We start from the raw sequence: 27,452 nt of genomic DNA on the forward strand, positions 1-27,452 counted from the left end.
TATAACGATTGAGGTCAAGAAAAAGAACAAAGGGAGACATTGTGATTGAAAGAACATTGCCCCATGGATGTTCAATTACTTGGAAGGCTTATGCTCCTTCACTTCTGCGTCTTAAATTATATGGTGGGTAACCAAACCATCTGCATAGTCAATGCCTTGATCCACCCAAGCCACGACACGACATTCAATATATTTTGCTGTATCATATTTCACAGCTCGGATTTCACGGGAAACAAGCACCAGACATGCTAATGATGCGGTTGTTTGATTAAATTGAGGATAAAAGGGATACCATACCCATCACAAATTTGTGCCCATGACTACTTTTTACCTGGGTAAAGACAAGGCAAAGCCACTTGAAAACGCAGCAGAATTTGTTGCTGTCTTTTGCTGCCATCTGGTGGAAAGGCCGTGACATTGCATGCGGAAATTGCACAACGCGTGTTCTTTGATTTCCAATAAATAGCACCAGATTATCACTTTTAAGGAGTATAAGTACAATGCGTGTATCAAATACTTTTATCGTATACAGAAATATCTACACGAGTTTCCCCCCCACAACACATTATTCAAACGATGAAGACAACATTTTTCTTACATTTTTTTTATTGTTATGTTTTTTTTAAACAAACAAAATAATGAGAAAACCAACAAAAGTGAAGTTAAAAAAAATAAATTAAAAAAAGTAAGAAGTGTGAATTTGTCCTGCCGTCAATTTTCAATGACGTATCCAATCGAGCTCAGGTGCTTGTCTCGCCGCTGCCACGCTAACAACAGTCGCTGCGATTGTATAACTCGTCTCTTCAAACTCAAGAAAACATTTTTGCTTTCATGTATATTAGCTCACTGTCGTTGTTATAATGGATATGAGTTTATACTCGTTTGACAACATTTGTGGTTCAGCAAGTTCGTCAATTTCCTTGATCGATTGTCACTAATGGCGCCGATGGTGAGTACAACAATTTGGTTAGAGAAAGTTAGAAAAAAAAAAAAAAGTATCCCCCCAAAAAATGTATGCACACTGACAAAGCAATGGAATCGCACACATTGCGGAACAGTTCTCTTGGCATTCGCACTTCAACTGTGTTTTCATTCCTCCACTAGCATTTTCGAATGATTTTCCTTTCTTTCAAGTTTGGTCTCGCCGCCATCATTTATTCCAGTGATTTTAATTTAATCTAATTTAATGTGCTAAAAGTGAACATTGTGAGGCCGAAGGTCATCCTATTCCATAGGTGGCTGGCGTGTATCTTGCATTTAGGATGTTTCTCAACATTTGTTGAAGAGTTTTGGCATTCTTGGGGGGGAAAAAAAACAAAACATTGTCGTTTTTTTCTCAATGCATATCAATGGGCGTCAGTTAATTGTGGATTTTCACTATTCGAGGGCCAGTCCTGTCCCCCCTCCTCCATCATTAAAACAAATCTTAGATGTGAATGAGTGCACCCCACCTCTTGCCCCAAATCAACTGAGATGTGCTCTAGTTCACCCATGACCCATTTAGGACAAAAACTGTAGAAAATGGATGAATGGATGTCCTCATTTTAAACCATCTACAGAAAATGTACAACCCCTCTATTTATTTTTTTTTCTCACCACGCAGAGAACCAGATTGCACACATGCGGGAATGCCAGGAAGAATGTCATCCCTTCAACAAGGATGCATTATCCACTAAGTAAGTGATATGCATTTCCAGCATATGATGCAACTTAGCTTTTCCGCCCCTAAACTTGAATTCTGAACCTCTCTTAGAAAAGACATTGTGGTAAATGTTTAGCTTGCTAAAATCATTAATTCACTTGCTTCAAATTTTGCTCTTTGAGTTTAGAATGGCAATACTACTGTAAAATTGGAGGTTTTGCAATCACAAGCATGTTTTGTGTGTCTACAAAAAGGGGGATATCATTCTTAAGGAGGGGTGGCTTGCCAGTAAATCTCATTATTCTACTATGTGGCGGTCATAAGAGCATCAGAATGTTCTTAACTTCCATCTCATTAGTCAGCCGTTACCAAACCTAGTCTCTTACACAAAGCATGATGTCAAAGGTCACCTGGTTGATGTCGGAGTTGAAAATAAGGATCATATTCATACTGAACAATACAACATGAATATTTGCTTCTACGGAGGCATATATGCATGCAATCGCAATATAAATACTTATATTTATAGCTCCTAATCTTGGAATTGAAGAAATCTAATTATTATGCAGAATTTGAAGACATTTGAGTGTTTGTGATTTCCTCTTGGATCAATGAGCACCTTGAACGTGGCCGAAAAGGCCACAAAATGTAACAACACACCTGTTTAGTAAGCTCAATGGTGCAGTCTGTCTTCATCTCGCTGTTTTGAGACTACCTGTACGGTGCTAGAACAACCTCATTAGGAAGAGAAGAGAGGGGTGGCTCGGGATCGGGGTTAGCGAGAGATTAACCACACGGAGGATGGACAGTAAAGCTGCTGCGTAATCCGCACAGTCGATACAAAATCAGACCGGCAACAACTCGCGTACTTTGGACGACATGCTGGCCGTCAACTGAGAAGCACCAAGCTGAGAGTCTTCTGATTTATTTATTTTTTGGGGATCTTGTTTGGAGAAACGGACGGAGGAGAAACTTCACAATATTTTAATCATCCTCATCATCATCACCACAAAGGGAGAAGCATGAAAAAGGCAAAGGTATGTTTTTAATGTTGAGCCAGTGATAACCTTGCTACAAAATAGTGGTTAATCTCTTAACGTGTTCGGGAAAACGTTTTCATATGTTTGTGTCACAGAACAAATGTCTTGATCGTACATTATTTACATTTCTCGCTTCCCGTAGATGAAGGGCTCTCACGTCCAAATGAATATGTGAAACTAACAGAGAAGCTGTTTACGGTGTGCTGTGTCCCGACGTCACAGTCAAATATTAACACACAGGGGAAAATTTCATAATTTGTTGTGTCATGCGTGCGTGTGGACATGGAAAACGTGTTTGTGACTTGGCATTGGAAAAATATTTAACTTGATTGTGTGGTTACGGCTTGTTAAAGTTTAGCAGTAACTGCACCGAGGACGTTATTTATCTCAAGATGATACTCGCTTTGAACAAGAGTTCAGAACATTCAGAGTGCGCTAACATTTTAAAGTTGCATAAAAAAAACAACTAATCTACAACAAATCAAGTGTGTCGACTTCATATTTTTTGCGTAATTAATTTGTGCTTTTAATTTAGCCAGATAGTCTAGACGAACTTTTCTCCGCTTGATACAGATAATGTGATATTATTTCAACACGGTGACGTGATCCGTGATGAAAATTAATTTGACAGCGTTTTATTGTCGCCAATGTTTATTATTGAGCGTGATTCTAATTGCGTTTATTTCAGCAGGTCAACAGTGACAATGAGCCGCCGTCATATCAGGAAGCGACCGCCGGTAAGATGCTGTCTTTCATTTATGCCGAAACAATCTCGTTTTTATTCTTCACTTTACTGCGCAGTGTAGCCTCAAATAGACATTTTTTTCATCAATTTGCCAATCAAACACCTTTAGTAAAGTGAAGACGGCCTCGATTATTGTGACAATATCTTACTTTGTTGACAAAGGCTATGAGGAGATGCAAGCCCAGTTTTCGTGGGATGACCAGACCATCAGGCAGACCTTCATCAGGAAGGTAAACTTTCTTTTAATAGCAATCAGAATTATAACGATGTAGAAAGTGAAGGAATGTCACATTATAATGTTGCGTGATTTCTTCGCAGGTCTACGCCATCCTCATGGTCCAGCTCTTAGTAACCGTGGCGATTGTTGCACTTTTCACATTTTGGTAAGATCTCTTCCGTATCCTGATACAAGTATGCATATCGTGCACTTATTGATCACTTTATTAAGAACTGTGTAAAAAAAAAAAAAAAAATAGAATAGTTTGTGGGATGTGGCATTTAGGTGCGCAGTAAAAGTAAGCCTTTGTAACGACGATTAAATACGATTTTTTTTTTCCCCCAAGTAGTCAGCACATTATAAACTTGTCAATTCTTGTGCCGATCCATGCATGTGGCGCATGCAGCGAACACGTTGCCAGTCACAAATACCCCCACGTACACCATGTCAGCAACTTTTGCCTGCAATACCGTGCTGGTTACCGAAGCTAATGCGTCAAACAAAACTAATTGCAGCTCTGCTTACCATTTAGCTTGGACATAGTTTATCAGGCCGTGTTGTCCGGGCTCGGCTTGAAATTGGCAGCTCTTCACCCAGGCTAGATCCTAAGTCATGCGGAGAAACTCGCTGTGGGGGCCTTTATTCAACAGGAATGTCACTAGCTCAACATTAGGTTATCCCTAATGAAGTGGCCAGTAATTGCCAGGTTGCTGTTGTTGTTTTTGAAGCATGCTAACATTCTCCATTTTTCTTTGCAGCGCACCCGTAAGGTTCTTCATTCAGACTCATCCGAGCCTGTACATGGCATCTTAGTGAGTGCGAATGCATTGTCGCACCTCACCTTGTCCTCAAGTGTCACTTGTTTTTAATCCTGTTGTTTGACTTTTCTGGACAGTCTCATGTTTTTCGCCACTTACATCGCTCTATCTTGCTGTGGAGACTTGAGGTAATTCTACTTTTCAACAGGAATGAAAGTGAAAATGACCCAAGTAGTACTCAGCATCGAATGGACTCATAACCAAGCATTTTTATTTCCTCAACAGGAGGCAGGTTCCCTGGAATATCATTTTGTTAGTTCTCTTTGTGAGTATTCGTCATTGAGAAAAGTGGCACTATTTTATGTGAGTGCACCCAGAGCGAACTGTCGCTTTTTTTCCTCCTCGCACAGACTTTAAGCATGGCCTTCATGATGGGATTTGTGTCGAGGTGAGTTCATATTTGGGTCACACAGACACCCATTTGCAGTGCGCGCTCCGTTCTGTAGTAGGTAAGAAATATGCGACTTAAGTGCTCTCTTTCTCCAGCTTTTACAACACCAAGTCGGTGGTGTTGTGTTTGGGAATCACCGCCCTTGTCTGCTTTTCTGTCACCGTCTTCAGCTTCCAAAGCAAGGTGAGATGCAGCATACTGTCCGATAGGTAGATACATTTCTTATTCATGTAGCTCATTTCATACATGGTCACTCAATGTTCTTCATAGAAAGATAAATTTAATTATGTACAAAATAATTTAAGACATTTAAAAGCAAAGAAAAAGTGATTAATTCATAAAAAGACAGAATTTTGGGAAAATTGGTTATAGAAAGGCATGATAAGACCTTAATCATAGATTTTGGGCAAAAAATGAGCTTGAACTTGATTTAAAAGTATTTATACTTGGGGCAGTTCTGTTGGCATCTTATTCCATCTCATGCAGCATAACAGCTAAATGATGAGTCACCATGTTTGCTTTAAACTCTCGGCTCCACTAATTAACCCATGACTGCTGACCTTAGAACGCCACTAGGTTCTGAAATAGATAGTAAAGGTACAGTGCAAAATTATGATATTGTACAGGGGTGTCAAACTCATTTTTGTGGACGGTCCACATAAAATGAGGTTGTGGGCCAGATATGGCCCCCGGGCCCTGAGTTTGATAGCCTTGATATAGTAGGGGGAGTAATGCATTTTGGAAAACATTTTATTGTTGTCATTTTGACCATTACTATATCTATTTTATCAGTGTGTATTACACATAATAATCACAACGATAATTTGAATAATAACAATATTGCAGGCTGATCTTGCCGTCGTATTGATTATTTGAATATTCTTTCCTGTTTTCAGGTCGACGTGACTTCCTGTCAAGGCGTCCTGTTTTCACTGTGCATGGTCATGCTGCTGTGCGCCATCACCCTCTCCATCGTCGTCCCCTTTGGATACGTACGTTGACGTTCCCTACGTGACCTTCCCATAACATGTCCAAAATAGAGGGGATTTCGGAAACATGATGCCGCCGTGCGTTAACCTGAAGGGATTAGCATCACGGATAATCTCGTCCAAGCGCCACACGGTGTTACCTAAATTAGAAGCATGCTATCCTTCTCAACAGTGTTTTGTAATATCTCTGTTATTTGACAGGTTCCCTGGTTGCACGCCATTTACGCAGTCTTAGGAGCCATCCTCTTCACTCTGGTGAGAAGCACAATAATGCTTTAAATTGCTCCAACCAAACCACACAAATTTGGATCACCAAAATCAACATTCCTGAAATTTCTTGGTCACAATACTAGCACTTATTTACACAAGCAACCCCAAACAAATCACAAATGTATTTGTAATTACAAATTATTGTGTTATTACTGAATTATAAGTTATTATATAATTCAGTCATTGAATGGCAACAGGTGGATTCACTTACTGTGTCTTGTCACGTGAAGGAAATTATTTACCTGTCACTCTAAATCGCTGGCATAGATAGATGAACAAAAATACATTATTTGCAGTCAATAAATAATTTTACGACCCTTGAGGAGAAATTTCACAAACCTCTCACTGCACCCCGCCAAGGCCCCACAATGGGCTTCTTGGTTTATAATCTCCCACCCTGCCAAAATACGACGCAGCCTTTTCCAGTTTGGAGAAATTCTATTATTCTACATGTGGTGTTTTACATGACTTGCCCAAATTAACATCACAGAGGTACATTCTCTTTGCAAATCTAGCAATGGATATGACATCTTGGCGTTTAATGCAAATGCGTTAACCATTCTAAAACAAAACATAATGAATAAATTGCCTGTCCGTCTGTCCTATGCAGTTCCTGGCATTCGATACTCAGATGCTGCTGGGGAACAAACGCTTCAGCATCAGTCCGGAAGAATACGTGTTTGCCACGCTCAGCATCTACCTGGACATCATTTACCTGTTCAGTTTCCTGTTGCAGATTGTGGGAGGCGGTCGCGATTGAAGCGCCGACTCGTATGCATGCTTTGGTAATCTGAGCTGAACTCTTCTTCAAGCCGACAAGCGTTTTTTTTGCAATTCACAAAACCACAAACCACTTTTTACCGTAGTTGTACCTTTGTACTCGTAAGTATCAGCCTTCTGGGAATATGTGTGCACCTTTGTGTGGCTATTTGACTCGTGTGATTTTTGACATAATAGCTGACTTTTTAATACTCCTCTGGTTGGGCAGGATGAGGAATTACAGTCATCTGCGATGAGCTATCCGTTCATTCCAAAAGTACACTATGGCATGGTGAACCTCTTGTTCTTTCCAAGTCTGGCGGGATTGAGGTAGTGCTCATGACCATTTGCTGTATTCCGTACAGGATCTTTTTTTTTTTTACATGTTTTGACTTCAAACATTTATTTTGTTTCAATCATGATGAGCAAGCATGTGTAGGGACCGGCATAAATGTGAAGCCACTCCTAGTTGGTGTGATGTGTGCATTAATAATGAAATTTGTATGTAATATAAACTTTATTATATAGTGGCATGTACTATTTTTCTATTTAAATAACAATGTGATGTTTGAGCTAAAAAAAAAAAAAACTAATTCTCAATTCCCTTGTCTTAGGTCAGTAGTCCGAAACTTTTATGGACCGACAACTATCTTGACACGTACAGGGTCCGATATAATAGCGAGAAGCCGCTCACTTTTCAAAATAAAATATTTTTTGCCTCAAATGATAAATAAACTAGTAGTACCGTAATTTTTTTTTTCCATCGGTGTGGTCCAAAGTGGTCCACTGCCTGAGTTTATCATTGCACATTAAGACTTAAATTCTTTAAACCCATCAGCTCTCTTATAGGTGCAAGTAAGCCCAAAACAAAAATCATAAAATCTCCTTTTTCTATGTGACTTCATTCCACAGGACATCCATTTTGTAGTTTAACGAAAACCTGCCATTATTTAATTTTTACCTCCTAAAATAATTTTAGAGGTTAATTTTTAAAGATTTTGAAATAGAAAAAAAATCCAAATTAAGGTTGACCAATTACATTGCCATCAGAACATTTTTAATTAGCAGTCACGTAAAGTTGTACTTTTAGGCCTTTTGTATGGGGTGTTGGAATTGCGACCTAACGATGATCCAATGTACAGCATCCACAATGACGAATCATTGGAACAAAACTTTTTATTAAAAAAAAAAAAAAAAAAAGTACAACGGACATTTTCAAATTCAAAGATAAAACCAAGGCAGAAGGAAAATCGTTTCTTAAAGTCAATTTAAAAAACAAAACAACAACAAGAACAACAACAAGTTGCAGACAATTTTAGAAACTCTGGCACAGGAAGACAACAGTAGCCAAGTGGCTTTGCAAAATAACCAAATATCAAAAGCTCTTTCCTCTAACAAAACTGTACAAAATGAGTTTTTGTATAAATAAGAAAACTGTTCACAAGCAGGAGGCGGGAAGCAACCGGTGCATTTTCAAAATCTCTCCATTATACTGTTGTTATTTCTTTGGAATTTTGCTCCCTTTTCCCCACATTTTTAATATTTCATCTGTAAATTCTCCAAAACTAAAGATTGAGAAAATGCACACAGGGCGACCACCTGCAACCTGTTGCAAAGTCCTGTTTTAGCAGCAAAACATTTTGAAGCTATGAAACAAGCCATCAACCTCTTTAAGGATGACTTTTATCAAATTGTTGTAAGTACAAATAAGTGCATGGAGAGAAACTATGGACCATTCATCAGAATCGAGTATGACATACCACTACAATTCAAAGTAACTTTTCATGACGCCGATTCCTTTTCCCAGCATCATAATAAACTGTAACGTTCAATTTGCTTAGAATTTGGTCGAAAAACGATCAAATAAATAAACACTGCATTGTAACAAAGTAGTCATTTCATAGTTCCAAAATCCTTTTTGGTGTGTGTGTGTGTTCAAAGTGATGACTAACACATTGAATATACCATTCCTCTCTTATAAACATTTTTCCATGACATACTCCTTCATGGCGCGATTGATTCAGACAACTTGCTAGCCCCCTGTGTGACCTGGACAGTTTATCAAAAAAAAAAAAAAAAACAAGTCGTGAAAACACACTCACACAAGACAAAAAAAATGGTGTCAACAAAAAAGTGGAAAAAAAAAAAACAGACTATGTACAGAATGTGCTCTCTCAAGCTGCACGAGGTGCTCCACCTGGAAGCCTGCTAAGCCCACCATGTTTGCATGCACCGAAGCGTTCCTTCGTATGCGGTAATTAAGCATGGTACTTCCCAATTAACAAAACCACTTTGGAATCAGAGTGCATGAAAACGCCACATGGCCCTTCCGAGTCATGCAGCATGGATAAAAAGCAGTTTGCCCGGCTCGCATCTTAATGTCTTGTTGAGAGCAACACTTGAACGTGAAAGTCAACATCTTTGGTTGCACAACATAGCACACATTACATACATGAGGAAAAAAATTGCGTTTTTTTTTTTTTTTTGCTGGACCCAAAACTGCTGATCAGCTTTTGGCTCCGGTCAACCAAAAAATAGTTAACGCGATGGCTTTCCAACATGTTGGTTGCTGTCATATGTAGTGACAATCCAATTTTGAGGCAATTCACACAAAAATAACATTTAAGGCTTTGCTCATTTTAGAATTTCCAGATTATGTTGTATTTCTCGCTAATCAAAGATATCAATGCCCCTTCCCACATGCTAACGTTAGCGTTCCTCGATGCTGCAGTAATATGCAAATATTTGATGTATTACTCCACAAAAATTCAATTTGCTGCAGCGATTGGTTCCCTCAATCTCACCTTTATAACAAAACATTTTTTTGTCGGATTTTGAGGTGGAAAGCATTTCTAGTCGTGTGCAGTTGAAAAGGGGCATGAATACTTTCTCGAATGGCACTCTCACAGTCTAGTGATCAATCTTTGCGACGTTTACAGTTATGAATTTTTTTTCGAGTCAGCAAACAAAGTCAGTTTGGTTTAGCTGTCCACTTGCAAAGGCTAAAATTTTTTTTTTTTTTTTTTGGTTTTTTTCTTTCTTTTTTTTTTTTTTTTTTTTACAAAAAAAGGCTCAACAGCACAACATCGGTACAAAAGGAACAGCGATCCTTGTGAATCAAAACGAGAGAAAACGTGATGCTGGGCAAGAAAACGGCCAAACTAACAACTACAAACTCATTTCTAATGCGATCTCTCTCTCTAGCGAAAATGTCAACTACTTCTAAAGATAATCCAAAAATAAGGCAAGTTAGCTCAAAAGGTTTTCAAGTGACAGGCAAAAGGAAAAAAAAAACTTTCTACAAAACAACAAAACAATCAATGACTGAAAATCAGGCGACAGCAGCAGCACTGAGAAAAGACCTACAGCTCCCTTTGCAACCAATCGCTCGGAAGTCTTCAGTTCGAGTTCCCTCATGTTTAGATCTCGATTTAACAACTGCGGCCATTTCAACCATGCACTTGCTCCTCGCGACAAGAGGACCAATTGAAGAGTTGCGTGAACAAAACCGCTTAAAACCACTTCTCAACGTGAACAGGTGTCACGCTGATCTACAGCCCGTGTGCACCACATACAACACGACACGCATCCAAAATCCTTGTCCTGTGCCCTAAAAAACAGAACGGACCCTTTTGATCGCGACGTCAGACTGTGTCTTCCTGGGATTATCTTCAACTCCTCAAATTCTTACGGAATACGATGTAAAAAATGAATAAAGGCTAAAGTGAGATTGTTCTTAAAATATTCTGGCAACTATGAAGAAAAAAGTGGCGCTTATTCCCGACCAGGGTGCAAAGAGATCGTCAGGGGTGTGATGGGAAATTATGCGTTTTCACTTAAAGTGTCCGGAAATTCGGATTAATTAATTACAACTAGGGTGGCACGGTGACCTCACAGTGCAGAGGTCGTGGGTTCGATTCCAGCTCCGGCCTTCCTGTGTGGAGTTTGCATGTTCTCCCCGTGTTTGCGTGGGTTTTCTCCGGGTACTCCGGTTTCCTCCCACATTCCAAAAACATGCATGGCAGGTTGATTGGCCACTCTAAATTGTCCCTAGGTGTGAGTGTGAGCGCGAATGGTTGTTCGTCTTTGTGTGCCCTGCGATTGGCTGGCCACCAGTTCAGGGTTCAACTAAGTGACTTTGTGAGTAAATTGAGACCAAATTCTCATCATTCCAGCCCACTTTTTGTGTATATTTTTTTGTTGCTAGGTGGTGTGCTGTGACTTTATTGAATATGAAATGGGTGACTTGGCTGAATAAGCATCAGAAAGCACTGTTCTCGAGTGTGTTAATCGAACGTTAGCAAAGCGTGATTGTTTCCAACTGAATGTCATTAGCACTTTTCCTTAACATCCCTCTTTGTTGCCCTGTGGACGAACATTAGCCAAAAAGAGAGACGGAAAAAAACACTGTTGTTAGCGCTTTGCCTGGCTAGCAACGATATCCGCCAGCAAATCTGCCACTGCTTTTGATTCGTATTTAATTGCTCAAGGCGGGACCCTCAGTTGTGCCAAGTTTTATGATGCGACACGATTTGCTACTTGTTTGTTTAAAGTGAAAAAATGTAGCGTTAGCTTGGCTAGCAACGAAATCCGCGAGCAAATTTGCTTCTGCTTTTGCTATGTTTGTTCAAATTAGAAAATTAGCAATTTATTAGATTCTAAACAAGTCGTTAGAAGTCATAGTCTCTTCACGTGAGGAACGACGACATTTTTGTGAGCAGTTGAAAGGTGAAAAGTGTCTCATTTGTATGAACAAGACAGCTTCCTAATCTCCAAAACTGGCTGGAGGGTGATAAGTGCGCTAGAATTGTTGATGAATTCTTGATGCTCGGGGTGTTTTGACCACGGCACGTCTCAGACATTTCATGAAAACACCATCTGTTTAAATTTGTCTCCTTTAAGAGAATTCGTAAAACGCTTGACGCAAGGGAGCTGAGAAACTGTAGCGCTTGGATTACGACAATCATAAATATTCAAACATTACTCATCTCACTTGATATTCCATTTTTCATTTGTTTACATCGTATTCCATTCGTGAAGTAGCAGAAGGGTGGCGGCACAAGTGATGTGAACGTGAAAAGGGTCACTCGTACAGTTCCCAAAAAATGTCAGCTTATCATTCTGTGGCTTCTTTGTAGTCTTTATAGACCGACTATTAAATAACGTCTTTTGTATAAAGGTTTAAATGGTCTAAAAATTCAGAAAAAAAAGAAAAATACGTCAAATATAAATAAAAGTAATTGATTGTCTTTTGTTCATTAGTTTTTTTTTTTAAAGAAAATAAAAAACGGATTAATAAGTATAAATAAGATGGGTTTCTCTCATTTGTGCATGAATCGGAACAGCAGTTAGAGGAAGAAGTAGCTTTAAACGGTTTGCCTCCCCGCGGTTCCAATGACTCGACATCCAGCAAAAGTGTTCCTGTTCATTTTTTTTTTTTTTTTTAAACCTGTACAAACTGTTGCCCCGCTGCTGCTAATCGAATGTCAAACAACAGACATCAGGAAATAAAAAGTTTGCATATTTTACAAAAAAAAAAATAAAAGACACATTGTGTTTTGACTCTTTTCCTTGAATCACTCTGAAACATCCAGAATGCAATTTTTTAAAAAATAAGAATTTGTTACATTACGTGCATAAAAATAACACTCTGGTTTTTTTTTTTCCTCCTCACTAATTTTCTCCTTTTTTTTTTCCTCCTACATTTTGTCACGTTCCTTGTTTCAGATATCAAAATAGATCAGATCTTCTCTGAAGAAGATTACCTCCTTTGGTAGTTCGACTTGTGAGCAAAAACGTTCAACGTCGTAAGTGTTGTCATGTTTCTTTTAAAATGGAAGAAAAAACGAAATAAAAAGAAACCCACGCACACACATTTTTCGCATCCTCTCTCACACGTGTACACACGTTCCTTTTTTTGTCATCCATGTTCAAGTCCGGATGCTTGGTGACGGAATAGAGCAGAGTTCTCGATTAGCTGAACCCTGATTGGTTGGATTCATCACATGACTTAGGCCCCACCCTCATGGCGCTGGAAAAAAACACACAGTGAAGTGGTATGATGAAAAAAAAGTAATCACCATGCCATGTTCTTAGTTGTCTTTATAATGTGCATTCAAGCTATCTGAAGTCTTCAGTGAACATTTAGAAAAATTTTGTCGGCTACAATTAGAGGGAAAATTGACGTGAGCATTAATGGAAAGAAGCTATGATTTTTACTCATTATTGTTTTGAATTAAATAAGGCTAGGTCACTGCTTCTCAATTGTTCCGTCCCCCTAGCGAGAAGAACAATTCACAATTCACAGAGCGCCACTGCCAACTACTGGAGTGGATGTGCAATTACACTTTATTGTAGTACAGAGGGGAAAAAACAAAGCATGTTTCCCCCGGGTCACACACGCCGCCCTCAACATCGCACCGCCCCCCCAGGCAGCCCCGCCCCACTATTTGAGAAGCACTGGCTTAGCTCAAGAGCCCTCTCATGTCACCAAATACATTTCTGAATGTTGTAAATAAAAATTTATTTTTCGCCACACCGCTTTGTTGACCACTTGGCAGCAGCGGCTAAAGTAGTTGAGATGCAACGTGCCACGTGTGAAAACTCATACCTAAGCTTCACTTGGTGTGTTGGTACGCGTAGTTTGTGTGTTCTGTGGGGGTTTCCATAGCAACCTGTTGCTGTTGACCACCGTTCTCCTGAAAAACAAATGACTAATGATTTAATCGGCTGTCGAGAGTTAGGCTTTTTTTTGGCTGTTGTTTATAATTCACGCTTCACTTCACACCCTTCATTTTCACCCGTACGCTGTTCAACGCTCGCTACCACCACGCCGCTCCCCATTCATAAATGTTGCCCTCTTTTTTCCCCCTGTTGACAGCGCTGCTCATTCGGCAGGTTCCCACCGCCATTTATCCTGAATTAGCTCATTGACGACGCCCCGCAGGCACAGACGGCCTCATGCAGAGAACTCTGCCAGGATGCTTTCATTCAGCAGTTTATGTTGGCTCTTTATCTCAAGTCTTGTTTTCTTTTCATACATTTGAGAAATGTGTTGAAAATGGACTTGTAAGGCGACTAAGTGAGAAACACAGAGACCTTTGTTTGGGATGGCATACAGAACATTATGCGTCATGAAACCAATTGTGCAAAACATCAGAGCTACATTGTAGTTTGAATGTGTTTGGAATTGCACCGAAACAACTGTTATGAATACACAAAATAACCTCATAATCCTCAACTTGCGTATTTAGCAGGACAATAATTCACATTTTCTTCTTTTGGAAAATATCAAGTAATGATTGATTCATTTTGTAGCATTTGATACTATTGCAAATGTACACAGAGTTCAATAGCATACATACATCCATTTGTATCACTCACACACAGAGAGTATATTCATAATTACCTCTACTGGGACGTTGGAGGGAGGCACTGGGGTGTACTGGGGAATGTAGGTCCCCTGCATAGTTGTGTTGGCCGGAATATACTGTGTGGAAGAAGACGAGAGGATGCAAATTGCGTTAGTACTTGGAAGAATCCTTATATGTGCAGATCTTGGCAAAATTTCAAACGGTTAGCCCAACTAGCTTGGGGTAGGGCTGCTCCATTATGAAAAAAAATATTAATCACGATTAATTTAGTAATAATTTAGGAATTATTTATTTTTTTGCTACCAAACATTTTTTTTTTAAATGGAAACGATATTAAGACAAATCAAATTTATTTGATCTTAAAATGAAAAAAAAAAAAAAAGCGCAACTTTATGAATTTGAGTATGGTTTCTTGTAAAAACAAAAGGTGCATTGGAGTTGACTTGCTATATACACTTATAAATTGCCAAAGAACTTTTGCAACGTTATGTTCAAAAATATTTGAACAGAACGCCTACATTTTGAACTCAAGTATTAGATGTTATATAATGAGTACTTTTTTAACAATGTTATATGTAGGGTAATATACATAATAATCGTTTTTTTTACGACTACGGCAATTTTGTAATTGTGTGTCATAATCGTAATTGTAATTGAATTTCAATTAATTGCACAGCTCTAACACGAGGGTTGGTCCGCAAAATAACTTGCAATAACAATACCATCCCCCCCCCCCCCGTAATATAGCATACTTTCCAGACAATACATTTTGTCTCACTCATGGAACCCTCTTGCTTTTAATGTGATGCCGTTTATTTATTTATTTATTTTTTTTTTACTGACGTCTCGTCACATCTGACCAATGAAATTATCGACCCAGTGGGCCAATGAAAATGTCCCGAGTCCGCCCTCATACTGAATATTCATTAGCCATTTGCCTTTCGAGGTGTGCACTCGTGAGGGCTATAGAAATGCACAACCTGTGTCGGGATGAATATAGAGAGTATATAGTACTAAGTCACGTGAAAATAAGCATCTTTGAGTTGAGTTTAATGAGCAAAAGGAACTCTCTGCTGTACGACGCCCGTCTCTCTGTTGTTTGTTTGGCGACCGAGCGCCACCATGACTTCTAAAATCCGTGCATCCGCTGCATCTCCCCAACATGTAACATACTGGTTTCAGTGCTGCATAGTGAAGCTCGCCAGCAAATTTCTGACAACTTAAGACAGAGAAAGATTCTGAGACGCAACTAGGTTCAGCATTGTGAAAGTTGTTATATTCCGAGAACAACATATTATTATTTTTTTTAATTTAGTTCTCTTTCACCGTTGAACCATCAATTTAATATTGTAATTCTGTATTTTGACGTTCTTTTGATTGTGACCGCCTTTCATGACTTTTCTCTTGTTAAGACTACAGTTCTTATAATTCCCATGACTTCAAGCAGCAAATATGGTAGTTGTATTTAGTTTCTGTTAGGATTATGAGGTGACGTTTTGAAAAACTTCACACCTGTAAGATAATTCTGAGAATCTCTTGTTTATATCAAAGACCAAGAAGAAGCACAATAAGAATGTGTGCGTACTCACTGTGCCCGCGCTGCCCAGGGACAGATGGCTTAGCTGCTGGGCGAGCGGTCCCATCATAGACGTGGGCTGGATGGACATAGCGTGATCCATTGCTGGAGTAAGAACTGCACCCTGTGGATGCAATCAGACTCTGGTTAGTGACTAACAAGACGTACACGTGCACCGGTCGAGCTCAAAATGGCGGTTATGCAAAGAAAGGCGACTCACAGCTGGCTGCATGAGGTATGACTGATGGTGCATCCAGGACGGGCTGTGCACCTGAGGGAAGAAGGACAGTAAATGTTTAGTCATAATTTGCGAATGGAAAAGGAGTCAAAAGGTTGACGTGTTTAAAATACGCCACCTGGTAGGATGAGACAGGAGAATGCATGTAAGGTGAAAGAGACGTCTGGGCGATCATCCGGTTTGGAGCCAGACTGTACGGTGACGAGTAGAAGCTGTCGAATAGAAGACAAGACAAATAAAAAATGAAGCACATTCGCTTATCCAATAAGACTTCACTTGCATTAAAAATGGTTCATTAAGAATGGTAACCTCCGCCGAGGCTTTAAAGTTCAACAACAGCTGCAATAAAACTAAGTGTCCATCTAAAATGATTTGCCCGCGTCAGCTAAATGTGTGAAAATACTCTGCCGGGGGAAAAAAAACGATGCTTAATATCCAACATCTTTTTTTGGAGGGAACTTTGGGAGTTCCCTGGTGGTCCAGCCCATGTGACAAAGTGCGATTTCACGGTCTTAACTAGATTCAAGTTTGACAAAGGCTGCCATAGATAGGGAAGGGCAAGTAGAAGCAAGGAGAAAGGTCACAGACAAATAACTGATTAGCTCAAGTTATATGCGGCAAAGAGGCTTCCTCATCTAACAACACTTTCCAATCCTTACATGTTTGTACCGCAGAAAAATATTGGCTAGAAGCATCCTTTTGGTTTGAATATATGCCACTAAGTCATTGTGCTGTGGAAAGCATCGAGAGGTGCTAGCCAACAGCAACGTAGACGGGATTCATGCTGGAGACCAACGTGAGTTATAAGCCATAAAAAAAAAAAAAAAAAGGAAAATTTAAATCGTGTAATATAGTGTAACGCTCTTTGCAAGTCAGTACTACATAATTCACGGTCTTTGCATTTTCAGCTCGCGGCTTTTATTTCGAAACAAATCTTTACAGGGTCTTTAAAATCCAGTGTTGTGAAATTGCACACAAACCATTGACGCAACAAAAAAAAAACCTCAACATCCAGCAGGGGGCAGCATTGCAGCAGAGTTGAGACGCTGCACTTATTTGCGTGGAGGTTGGGACTGTTTTCCCTCAGGCCTCGCATACCACTCACCCATTTTGTAATGCTGTGGGGTCATACGCAAGCGTCATTCCTCCCTGGGAAAACAATGTGGGATTCAGAACCACTGAGGTCATGCAAACAGCAGTGCATTCAGCTCAACACTTTACTAATTCTGAAAAAAAAAAGTTCAAATGGAAGCGTGACTTACGGTCTCTCCGTCTCTGGCCCAGGGCCGTCCGTTGGGGAGGTACTTCCCCTGGTTCTGCCTCTTTTTCTGACCTCCGTCTGCAAACTTACATAATAACGGCTCTGTGGGCACTGGGAAAGCAAACCATTAAAAACAGGTGAACACCGGGACCAACAAAAACAATATCAAGAGCGGGTATTAAGAAAAACAAATTCCACAAACCAGGAACTCCCGGTGGAGTTTTGATGAATTTGCCATTGAAATGTTGAATTATGGCCTCACACTTCTCTGTCGACTCCATCCTGGAATAAGAATGAATAAATATATAAACACAGTCACGGGCTTTACTTTTTTGGATTTGCTGGAGTCGGACCTGGCAAATCCCACACCGCGGCTGGTCCCGTTGGCGTCTCGCAGAATGCGTGTCGAAATGACCTGTCCAAAGGACTTGAGCATGCTCTCCAGCTCCTGCTCGTCCATGGACACCGGCAGGTTGGAGATGTACAGGTTGGTAGGGTCCTGCTCTTGTTGCTATTTGGGAAGTCGGGGTTACAAAAGACGTTTTTAGTTGAAACATTCCTTTATGCGCAGTGTTTGAATCGAAGCACGGCGAAATCCCCCATGAAAACCTCAATTTTTCGGGGTGGAATTCCCCTAAATGGAAAATAGCCATAGCCACAACTTTATCAAACTATCTCCAAAAGTAACATGCCAACCCTCCTCCAATATTTGTGGAAAGTGGTTGTAATTTTGTTCACAAAATAAATAATGGCACTCAAAACAACTCGGTTTGCCATGATATTTTTGCGCTTGGCAGAGATATCGTTGACAAATTGTGTTTGAAAGATAAAAGTCAAAACTTAATCATTTGGTTTCTGTCAGGGACCACCTCCCCCAAAAGATGGAAAAACTAGAAAAAGAAAATGTCTGTCATATAATGTAAAAATTCACAATTTATTATTAGTAATTTTAGGGATGCCCCGATGGCTCTTTTTTTGGGCACCCAAATCAGAGTATTTGCATTTAACGATCTGCCATATGAAACCATGGCAAAAAAAACCCAAACCTGAATACAAATGCCCTGAAATTAATATAAAAATGTACATACAGATATGTCTTTTCGGAACATTAATTTGTATATATATTATTATCAATGAATCTTTTCTCTTTTTCTTTTTAGCTTTGAACTTGGTGATACATAATGCTCAATCTTCGACATTTTGTCTTTTTTTTGTTGTACTGAAACTCTTCATGTTTTTAGCATAAAATTAGCTTATATAGACACACCGTTTATACAAATAGAATGCTAACATTAAGCACGATGCATAACAGTGTGCAGGACGCTTGATAAAAAAAAAAAAAATACTTCCATGTAATTGTATAGCACATTTACACATTTTATTTCCTGGGGACGCAAATTGGAATAATTTGTAGAATGGCTGATACGTATAAGCATTTACATTGAATGACTCCTCTATTTCACCGCATTTCATTTATTTAATGATAAACAAAACATTTACACGGTTATTTATTGGTGTGTGCAGGCTAAGATGCGCAGCTACGCAGTTTGTGTGTACGTCGGTGACAAAGTAGAAACGACACTATTGATTTATGACCTCGTTAAATGCAAGCAGTCGGTAACAAGCTTGCTTGTCACCAAATTATTTACACTTATTAGAAGTTACATTGTTTAGACACGTCACAATTGCTAACCTGACTGTCGCGCTGCCGTATTTGAATGCTGTTCAGTGAATTTTGGCTTACTCTGAGTTTTTACAGATTGTTTGTCAACATATGGAGAGCCTCTATGCGAGTGTTTAAGAAAAAACAGAAAGCAAATATATATATATATATATATATAATTATATTTTTTTACATTTTTTTTTTAAATTTTATTTATTCAATTTCCGAAAATGAAGAGCGAAATACCACTTGATCGTCTCTGATTTCCGATCACGTGACCTGCCCACCCTTACAAGGCTGCCATTGAAAATGTCTCAGAGAATAACTCTTCAGCTCATCTTTTAAGGATTTTAATTAATCTCTTTCAATGATATTTGCATTGGTAAACTTTTTAATGCATCAATATCTATGTAGTGTGACCCTCATTCTCACAATTGTGCCAAGTAGCGCCTTGACATAATAATCCTTCGCAAAGTACATTCAGTAATAATACCCAAAAGGAAGCATTTTTCAAAAATCTGTGGACGTGTAAAGTGTAACCCTGACTAATTTGTCACTTACGCTAGTGGTGCGTCACAGACTTGACTAAGCTGTCTGTCACTTTTAAAACTCTGAACGCACTCATTAATATACTGACACATGCAAATAAGAATTTGTCAACTCGCACACTGCGGCAAAATGTTATCTAATTAAGAAATATTGACAGCTGCGAGTGCATTAAAGCAGAGAGATTATCCTCACACATCCAATTCTGAGACTTAATTTTTGTGGCGCTCGCCGGAAAGTGAAACCGTGTGAGAGTGCAGAGGAAGACAGGAAGTCAGGCATGAAGTTAAAGAGTTCACGGAGCAACAGAAGCCTGGCAACTGGGAGCAAAGAGGCTGGGCTAAAAGGAGGAAGGGAAAACGTGCGGGGAGGGTGAGCGAATGAGTGTCTTGCAACAATATTTGGCCGTGGAGGAGGAAATGACAGGATAGGAAGCAGTGGGAGTTTTGACTAATATGAAAGCAGGATGGCTGAAAAGACGAGAATGGGTCTTCCTCTTTGCTTGATGGATTAGTTATCAAAAAGCGAATAACATTTCTAATCCTGCTTGACAGATGATGTCAAGTGAAACAATTCAAAACTCGACAAACTTAGTTTCCGAGTAACAACGCCGGTGAGCGCAGATGCCTTTGATTGTTGAGTTCACGTGTTATCAGTTATCCTGAACTAAATTGCTGATCAGGGTTGCTCCTGGTATTTTCTCAGTGATTCTCATCATTCTGAGTCCGGCAATTCAGCAACAAGCCGACTGCGGAACACAGAGGCCGAGCCCGCTGGAGGTCATTGACGAAGAATATTTTTGTCGGAGGCTGTGTGACAAGCTGAACAAATAAAACCCTCCTCCCTTTTCATATTTTATTTACCCATGGCCTCTGCTAATTTCAATCGCACAAATACCAAACCTGTGGCGGATAATGCAGTTAGCGCCAGTCCATTATCTGTCAACTGTGAGCGTCAGCTCTGTTAGGCCACATGCAGGGAGGGGCAGGAAAGTAAGGCTTCCACTTTTAATTGTGTCTTTGTTCCCCAGGCTCGATAAAATTGTTTCTATAGGACCTGCAGGCTGCGGTAGCCCATTCGCAGAACAAGTGCTCTCTGAGGACATTTAAGAAGGGGCTTAGTCCATTTTGCTTATAGAAAACACGACAAAACAAGCCACGGTGAAGGTAAAATAATCGACAGCAGCACTCTTTGTCTCGTATTAATATCGAGACGCTTCCGACAACCTGAAGTAACCCAGTCGCTCTGAGCCAGCTGTGTATATTTAGGCTTTTATTGTGGTGATCAACCCCGCAGCCAGAGCACAAGCTGTCTACGGTGAGTCACGTTGTGGTATCCAGTTGCACTTGTCTGGTATGGAGATGCATGATATTGCATGAAGTTCGGGTGCGGATCGCTTACAGTGCGGAGGGATACCCTGGTGTTGCATTACAGTGGGCGCAGGGAGGGGGCGGGGTGAATTAAGCGCGGGTGTCTGCCTCAGGCCTTGGGCACAGACGCCGGACAATGCCAAGCTATTGTAAGTACCCCGTTGACAGTGGCTGTAGTGGCACCCTCCCCTGTGTTCCCTCAATGGGGAGCCGGAGAGCCAAGGGGATCAGCTTAATGGGCCGACAAGGGTTGCTTTGACTGCGGCAGACACCCGTACAAAGAGCTCTGAACAAGAGCTACAACGAGAGCAAGTTAGCAACGTACACAAGCAAAGAGGAGCTGGCGTGCAGAGAAACACGTTTGGGAGGAGAAAATTAAGACAAAATAAGAGGGCTCGACCCTCACACGTGACGGCTACTTAAAATAACACATTGGTGTTGTCGGGTAGATTTGAGAAGACATGATAGCAGTTTGTACAGCTCCAATTGAAGCTTAGGTGGAATTTTTCAAAGTACACGCAATCTTACTTTGGCCATCTGTGCCTGGACGCCACTTGACTTCAGAGCTGTAACCGCTTTCTGAGCCGCTGCCGGACTGTCAAAGTCCACAAAGCCGTAGCCTGTCAAGGACACACATGCATATTAAAGACGTTAAGCGAAATGATAATCATCGAGGTTACAAGTAATAGCAGCGAGCTGGCAAAACTGGAAGAGGGGAACGCATTTGATCTCAATGTTTGCACTTATTCCTGACAAATGATTATCTGGTCGGTGCTTGTTAATTAGCATGATGACAACTAGTAAACGCAAAATATTTTAATCAGAGATGAAAATAAACTTTTAGAATAGTTTAATCATCATGATCGTGTCATGGTTAGTCAGATACTATTAGGCCGAATTAGTTGGATGCCTAAACGGGATGCCGTGGAATTCAAAAGAGAATATTAAAAAGGATGCCAATCTTTGTGGGATCCTTTTTAATTTAATAATTGAAACTAAATAATAAGTTTACAGTTATCTGAAAAGGGAATGGAGTAATATTTCCCTTGTTAGCTAAGTTACCACATCACTAACTCCTTCAGCACTTTTGAACAAGCTAGCTAGCCAACTAGCTAGCCAGCTAGCCAGTTCAAATCTTAGCCCTCAGCATGTTATATTCGTCTACAAAAATCAGCAAGATGGTCACACTTGAATTTGATGGTTTAGTTGACAGGTTCACACGCCAGTGCTCTTTAAAAGTAAAGTTTTTTTTTCTTGCTTTTTTTTTTTTTTAAACAAGGCTAGTAATGTTAGATAGTTTGGCTTGGGTTGATTTTTTTTATGTTAAAAAAAATGCGATCGTATTTTAAATAATTGACTGTTTCCTAGATTATCATTTAAGAAAAATTCTTCAAATATCCATCCCGTTTTTGTATACTTTATCAGTAACCAGTTTGTTATGTGCAATTTCATATGAAAGTATGACAACTCACCTTTACATTTGTTGGTGGTTTTATCCAAAATGGCTTTGGTCGACACAATTTTGCCATACCTTTTCAGACACACAGAAAAAAAAAACATCCTGTCAGTGAGTGATGACAAGGAATCTGCTCCTTCCACATACGTAACAATCCTCACACACTTCCTCAGACTGCATACCAGCATAAACACATGCATCGCTTTTACGTCATAGACAACTATGTCCATGTCCACCCTTCCTGCTGGGTGAGGATTTCTGGCTTTGTTTTTTTTTTTGACAGGTGTACACCTCCTCCCGAGATCAAATGCCATTTTTCCCCAAACATGTCTTCAACATACACCTCTCCTCGTTCCATCCTCGAGTATTGTCGCTATCAGACCGGCCTTTTATGTAACCACCAAAACTACAGTATGACGAAACTCCCTGAGTTTCAATTATGGACTATGACCAATGAGACACAAAAAATAGGCATAAGCTTCTCCAACATTATTCATATTCTGACATTGTCAAGTGCGGAGGTTAATGAGGAGTGGATCTACTTTTCAGTATAACAGATTGGCCCCGCCTGGTTGTTGTATTTATCCAAAGCAGGAGGCTGGTCTTCCTCTGTTTGGGCGACACGGTGTCTGGGCGGATTGTAACCTGATGCTTCCCCCCTCCATTTGGCGTATATCCCTCCTCCTTTTCCGCTCTCACTTCACGGCGCACAGCGAGGTCCGACGCGCCACATGATTTGAATGCGTCCCGTGTGTCTCTTGACATCTCAGTGTGGCATGTTCTTGTACTACTGTGTCATTGCTCGATGTCTTTGGTTTCCTCCACACACACGTCCAACTACGTTCAAGTTAGCCATACAGCATTTCATTACACACACACACACACACACTCACTGTAGAAGAGAGCTTTTGGAGGCATTTATATTTCATTATCATATGTTTTGTTAATCATTTCCCCAAAGTCATAAGGCAGCTGTAAGTGGTGCATGACTAACAGCTCACTGACATCATCATCGGGTACATGTGAGCTTTGTTTCTGCCAATTTAGATTTTTATTAAGCAGATGTCCAGTCTTTTTTTTTTTTTTTTATTAATCATGTAATCATTTTAATAATTTTCTTACCAAGGTTACAGTGAGTGTCGTTTTACACCACGTAATCCTAGGAACCGGTATTTTTCAGGAATATTAATCCAACTTCTAAGTGATGACATTTTAGGCGTGTTTAAAATATGTCTAATGTGCCGTAGAACATAAGAGGTGAACTTTTGACCGTTGTTTTCTTTAGCGGAATAGTATAATGTTATTTTGCTGCAGAGTGACTAAGAGAATTTGCAGGTTTCATAAAGCATTTATTTGCACAAAAGCGTTTTTCTAAGAATGTGAATTCAAAATTTTTCCACAAATTAATAAAACAAAAACATTATTGACTAACACTGTAATAATTATTTCCATTACGATAGTGAAAAGCCGTTTCCATTCACACTACAGAATAATGTCGCAGCCTCCTTTCAGCACATCAGATTTGTGTTTATTTCAACAGGCACAAATTTCACAGTGAGTGATTACGTTTGTGAGTAAATTGAGAGGCGATTATAATTATATCAGTTCATTTTTATTGGGTGCTGTTTCTGTGCGATTTTTCTTACGTAAGCCTTGGCTCTTTTTGCCAAAATCAGATTTTTGCCGGAAATGAGCATGCATACTCCAATGCAGATGTTGCGAAAAGGCCCATCTAAAATATAAAAGATGAGTTAGGCAGTTATATTATCAGCGTGACGGTATGATGCATCTGCAGTACTGAAAATAAAATAACAAACGACTTAAACAATAATGACCCATTTAACAAATTGTATTCGTTGAGATGAGCAAAATTTGAGAAAAATTACAACGATACAAAATTATGAATTAATGACTTAAAAACAAAAACATGATTGCCAACAAAAAAGGCAGCCACTGATAAGCGTTCTTGTTTGACGTGTGACAAGAAAAACAAAAAGCAACGTTTCATGTGTTCATGTTTGCCCTGCCGGGAACACCAAACCAGTTCAAAAGTCCGAAGGCAGTGCTTATGTGACCTTCCACTTAACCCGAGACCCCTCCAAAAGCTCAAAACACTGTAGAGGCCACACACACATAAAAGACAGCCATGACCCACATACAGCTGCTTGACATTCTTTCCCGGCAGGCGGTTCTACTCTTTTCCCACTCATTCATGTTTCCGCTTAAAAGGAGCCCTCGCAATCACGTCAGTCCCCTCTTCACATTTCTGACAGCGCACAATGACTCCTCCTGACTCCCGTCTGCTTTTACAATCAAGTTCCGGCGTTTCACATACCAACCGCAGGCTTCTGCTTCACTTTGATTGCCGCGGCTTTGACAACCGGTTGTACCCACGCTGTGTTAATGTGGCTCGGAGGATTTGACGCCTTCTTTGGGATGCACCGGAGCATCAAAATCAGGTTGTGGGTCGAGTAAGATTAAACTTTTTAAGTCCAGTCATAGAGGGAGGGGGAGCCATCCCTGTGATTTAACACTTTTCACGCTTGACTATGATAGATAATGTTCACAAAAAAGATCTATGACATAAAAGCATAGCCATGACGTTAACCCACTCATGGTGCCAATTAATCACTTGGTGTTTGTGAAGCTGACATGTCACTTTTGTATGTGTCTTGAACAAATTAAAAAACAGTGTTATTTCACTGTATGACACATGAAACGCGACATGTGTGTTCTGTTCTATGTTCTTTTCTAGCAGTGTATCATCAAAAGTTAAAATGAAGTGGTAACTATGAATCTGCTCGACCAGCAGCATTGATTTATATCAGCTATATATGTGCTTAATATAGGGCTGAACGATGTAATCGTTTTGGGACCGAAATTGCGATCTCAGACAACGCGATTTCAAGATTGTCGATTGTGCCCCACGTTCATGAAGCAGGTCACACAGTACTGATTAAAAAAAATGCGTTGCGCTATACAAAGTCCCGGAAGTAATTTCTGCCGCTGATTGAATGCAAGGCGCCAAGCTAGCATGACCTTTATTTGCAAAATAAGCGCTTAGACGTACAGTCGACTTTTAACAGAGGTTGGATTAGGCGGCAAAAGCGTGGAGCGCCAGCAGTTGTGAACAGAAAAGCCGTATTTGAATCAAAACGTATCTAGAACATAAAATAAGACGTCGGCTACGCTAGCAATTTAGCCGAAGCTCTCAGACCGAAACACGGAAATGGCTGGCGTCATCATGATGACAAGCCTATCAAACATATATTAAATATTTAGCATCGCGTCGATATAATATTTGCATTATTTTGCACCACTGTTTTGAGAGCTACACAATAATAGGTCTCCAAATTATTATTTTATCTATTATTTTAATCAATTTAGCTTTGCTAATTTGTGACAATGATTTTATCAACATATAATCTGACATTTATGTCCAAAGAAAATGTACATTAATATCGTATGTAAAACATTAGTTTTTAAAAACTTAAGAACTGCCCTACCACTAAACCTATTTAGTATCTCTGCATTATTACAGTAATAGCTTTTACTGTTTTTAATGATATAATGATATTTTCCGTCATATTTGTAAAGGTCACTGTACATTGTGAAGAAAATCGTGAATCAAATAGAAATCGCAATATCTGTCAGAAAAATCGCAATACGATTTTTTTCCTAGAATAATTCAGCCTTAGCTCAATATACTTTCTATCTCCAATCATGTTCAAGTTGGTGGTTGAGCTGCGGTCTTTGAGTGACACCAGTTCTCGTTGCCAGTCAAATACGGCACAGGTCCACCACAAATAACAATTCACACACGAATGCGCAATTTAGAGTTGTTCACTCACATGCTTGCTTAATGAATCTGGGAGGGAACCAACACAGACAGAATATGACATAAATATATGTCATTGTATTTATTTAAATCCAATCTTGACCAACATTGTTTGGACAAATTGCGGACCAAGAATTTTGAGCTCATTTTTTATATTTTCTTCTCAGAGAAACGGGCAAATCGATCCATTTAAAATCTTGGTGCTCTCATCTGCAGCACTGTTCCTCGTCTAGATGCGCCAATACTTTTGTCCATATGGTATATGGAGCTGAAGCTAACGCTCAAAGGATAAATATGCGTTGACAGCCGTTAGTCACGATTACAGTCATTTTGTCAAAGTTGATTGGATCCACAGAGTTAAGGATTGTGGTTTCGTCATTGCATCATTCATCACTGTAGGTTTCTAAGTCGTAGTGCACAACACATGCCAGGTCCTTACAACTGGATCCAGTTGTCCGTAGACGCGATGCTAAATCTGGAGTAAGAGTCATGCCGATGATGTTCAAGTGAGTTGATAACATCTGCTCTGTGTTGAGCTCTTCATCTGTTGGGCACCTGAAGTTAAATTGTTCAGGCCACAGTTTTATATTAAAAAAAAAAAAAAAAAAAAGCGCTGTCGCCAGTCTAATGAATCAACGGATACAATTAAAGTTTAATTCAATCTTTACAATGGCAGAAACTCAGTGGATTGACAGCCAAGTTTGTTCAACTTTTTGTGTCAAGTAGAGGAAGGAGTGAACTTAAGCCTTATTAAGTCAGGAAAAAAAGAATCGGAGAGAGCAGGGGGCCAGAGAAGGGTACATGCAGCCAGTTGCCTCCTGTCCTCGTCTAACCTTCCACTTTGTGTAAGATTGGGACTGGCTGAGTGGTAAGCAACTTGAACGCTAATGCATTGAGAGTGGGATGTATAACACTCACACACACACACACACACACACACACTTTGTCAGCTGTGTGATTCATCTCATTGAGTATTTCCATTTTACATCAACTAAAGGGTTAAGAGTATTGGAACAGTCTAGCATCAGAACAAACATGGCCCTGCACAAACTGTTCCCACAAAGTTCTAAGTATAGAATTTAACAAATGCATTTTCAGATAATAAAAAATAAAATAAATAAGATTTGGATTCAACTCGCCCAGCGAGCGGCACATTTATTAACTCAACTGGAAGAGTATTTATTTAACTACTGCCAATTAACTGCTTTATATACCAACAATATTTTTTTTATTTTGTTGGGTCATTAAAAAAAATAAAAA

The 27,452-nt window shown here is 39.7% G+C and overlaps 2 protein-coding genes across 3 annotated transcripts in view; one reads left to right on the forward strand and one right to left on the reverse strand.

The window, feature by feature from the left end:
• The first annotated feature begins 729 nt into the window (after positions 1-729).
• On the forward strand, positions 730-7,404 carry faim2b (Fas apoptotic inhibitory molecule 2b). The gene is made up of 14 exons (XM_088308384.1): positions 730-949; positions 1,604-1,676; positions 2,582-2,679; positions 3,371-3,419; positions 3,590-3,657; positions 3,746-3,810; positions 4,403-4,456; positions 4,540-4,590; positions 4,688-4,727; positions 4,813-4,850; positions 4,949-5,036; positions 5,750-5,845; positions 6,044-6,097; positions 6,723-7,404. Exons 1-14 carry the CDS (start codon positions 938-940, stop codon positions 6,870-6,872), a joined length of 936 nt encoding a protein of 311 aa, XP_088164510.1. The 5' UTR covers positions 730-937; the 3' UTR covers positions 6,873-7,404.
• A 652-nt stretch (positions 7,405-8,056) lies between these two features.
• Positions 8,057-27,452, reverse strand: part of rbms2a (RNA binding motif, single stranded interacting protein 2a) — a 34,283-nt gene continuing 14,887 nt past the window's right edge. For both annotated transcript variants that reach the window (XM_088308383.1, XM_088308382.1), the window contains exons 3-14: positions 22,371-22,429; positions 21,427-21,518; positions 17,673-17,830; positions 17,522-17,601; positions 17,321-17,430; positions 17,164-17,207; positions 16,177-16,270; positions 16,041-16,091; positions 15,834-15,944; positions 14,280-14,360; positions 13,482-13,569; positions 8,057-12,902 (exon numbers count right to left, since the gene is read on the reverse strand). In XM_088308383.1, coding sequence (XP_088164509.1) covers positions 13,489-13,569; positions 14,280-14,360; positions 15,834-15,944; positions 16,041-16,091; positions 16,177-16,270; positions 17,164-17,207; positions 17,321-17,430; positions 17,522-17,601; positions 17,673-17,830; positions 21,427-21,518; positions 22,371-22,429 — 961 coding nt within the window. In that variant the 3' untranslated portion in view covers positions 8,057-12,902; positions 13,482-13,488. The remainder of the gene's footprint in view (positions 12,903-13,481; positions 13,570-14,279; positions 14,361-15,833; positions 15,945-16,040; positions 16,092-16,176; positions 16,271-17,163; positions 17,208-17,320; positions 17,431-17,521; positions 17,602-17,672; positions 17,831-21,426; positions 21,519-22,370; positions 22,430-27,452) is intronic.

Source organism: Idiotropiscis lumnitzeri, chromosome 11 (genome assembly GCF_059441095.1).
Source record: "Idiotropiscis lumnitzeri isolate Australia: NSW breed Sydney's pygmy pipehorse chromosome 11, RoL_Ilum_1.0, whole genome shotgun sequence".
Taxonomy (NCBI): Eukaryota; Metazoa; Chordata; class Actinopteri; order Syngnathiformes; family Syngnathidae; genus Idiotropiscis; species Idiotropiscis lumnitzeri.

Coding starts and splice junctions, on each gene's coding strand:
- faim2b (XM_088308384.1), top strand. Junction 5,037..5,749: donor TCTTCAGCTTCCAAAGCAAG/GTGAGATGCAGC, acceptor TCCTGTTTTCAG/GTCGACGTGACTTCCTGTCA. Junction 6,098..6,722: donor GAGCCATCCTCTTCACTCTG/GTGAGAAGCACA, acceptor TGTCCTATGCAG/TTCCTGGCATTCGATACTCA.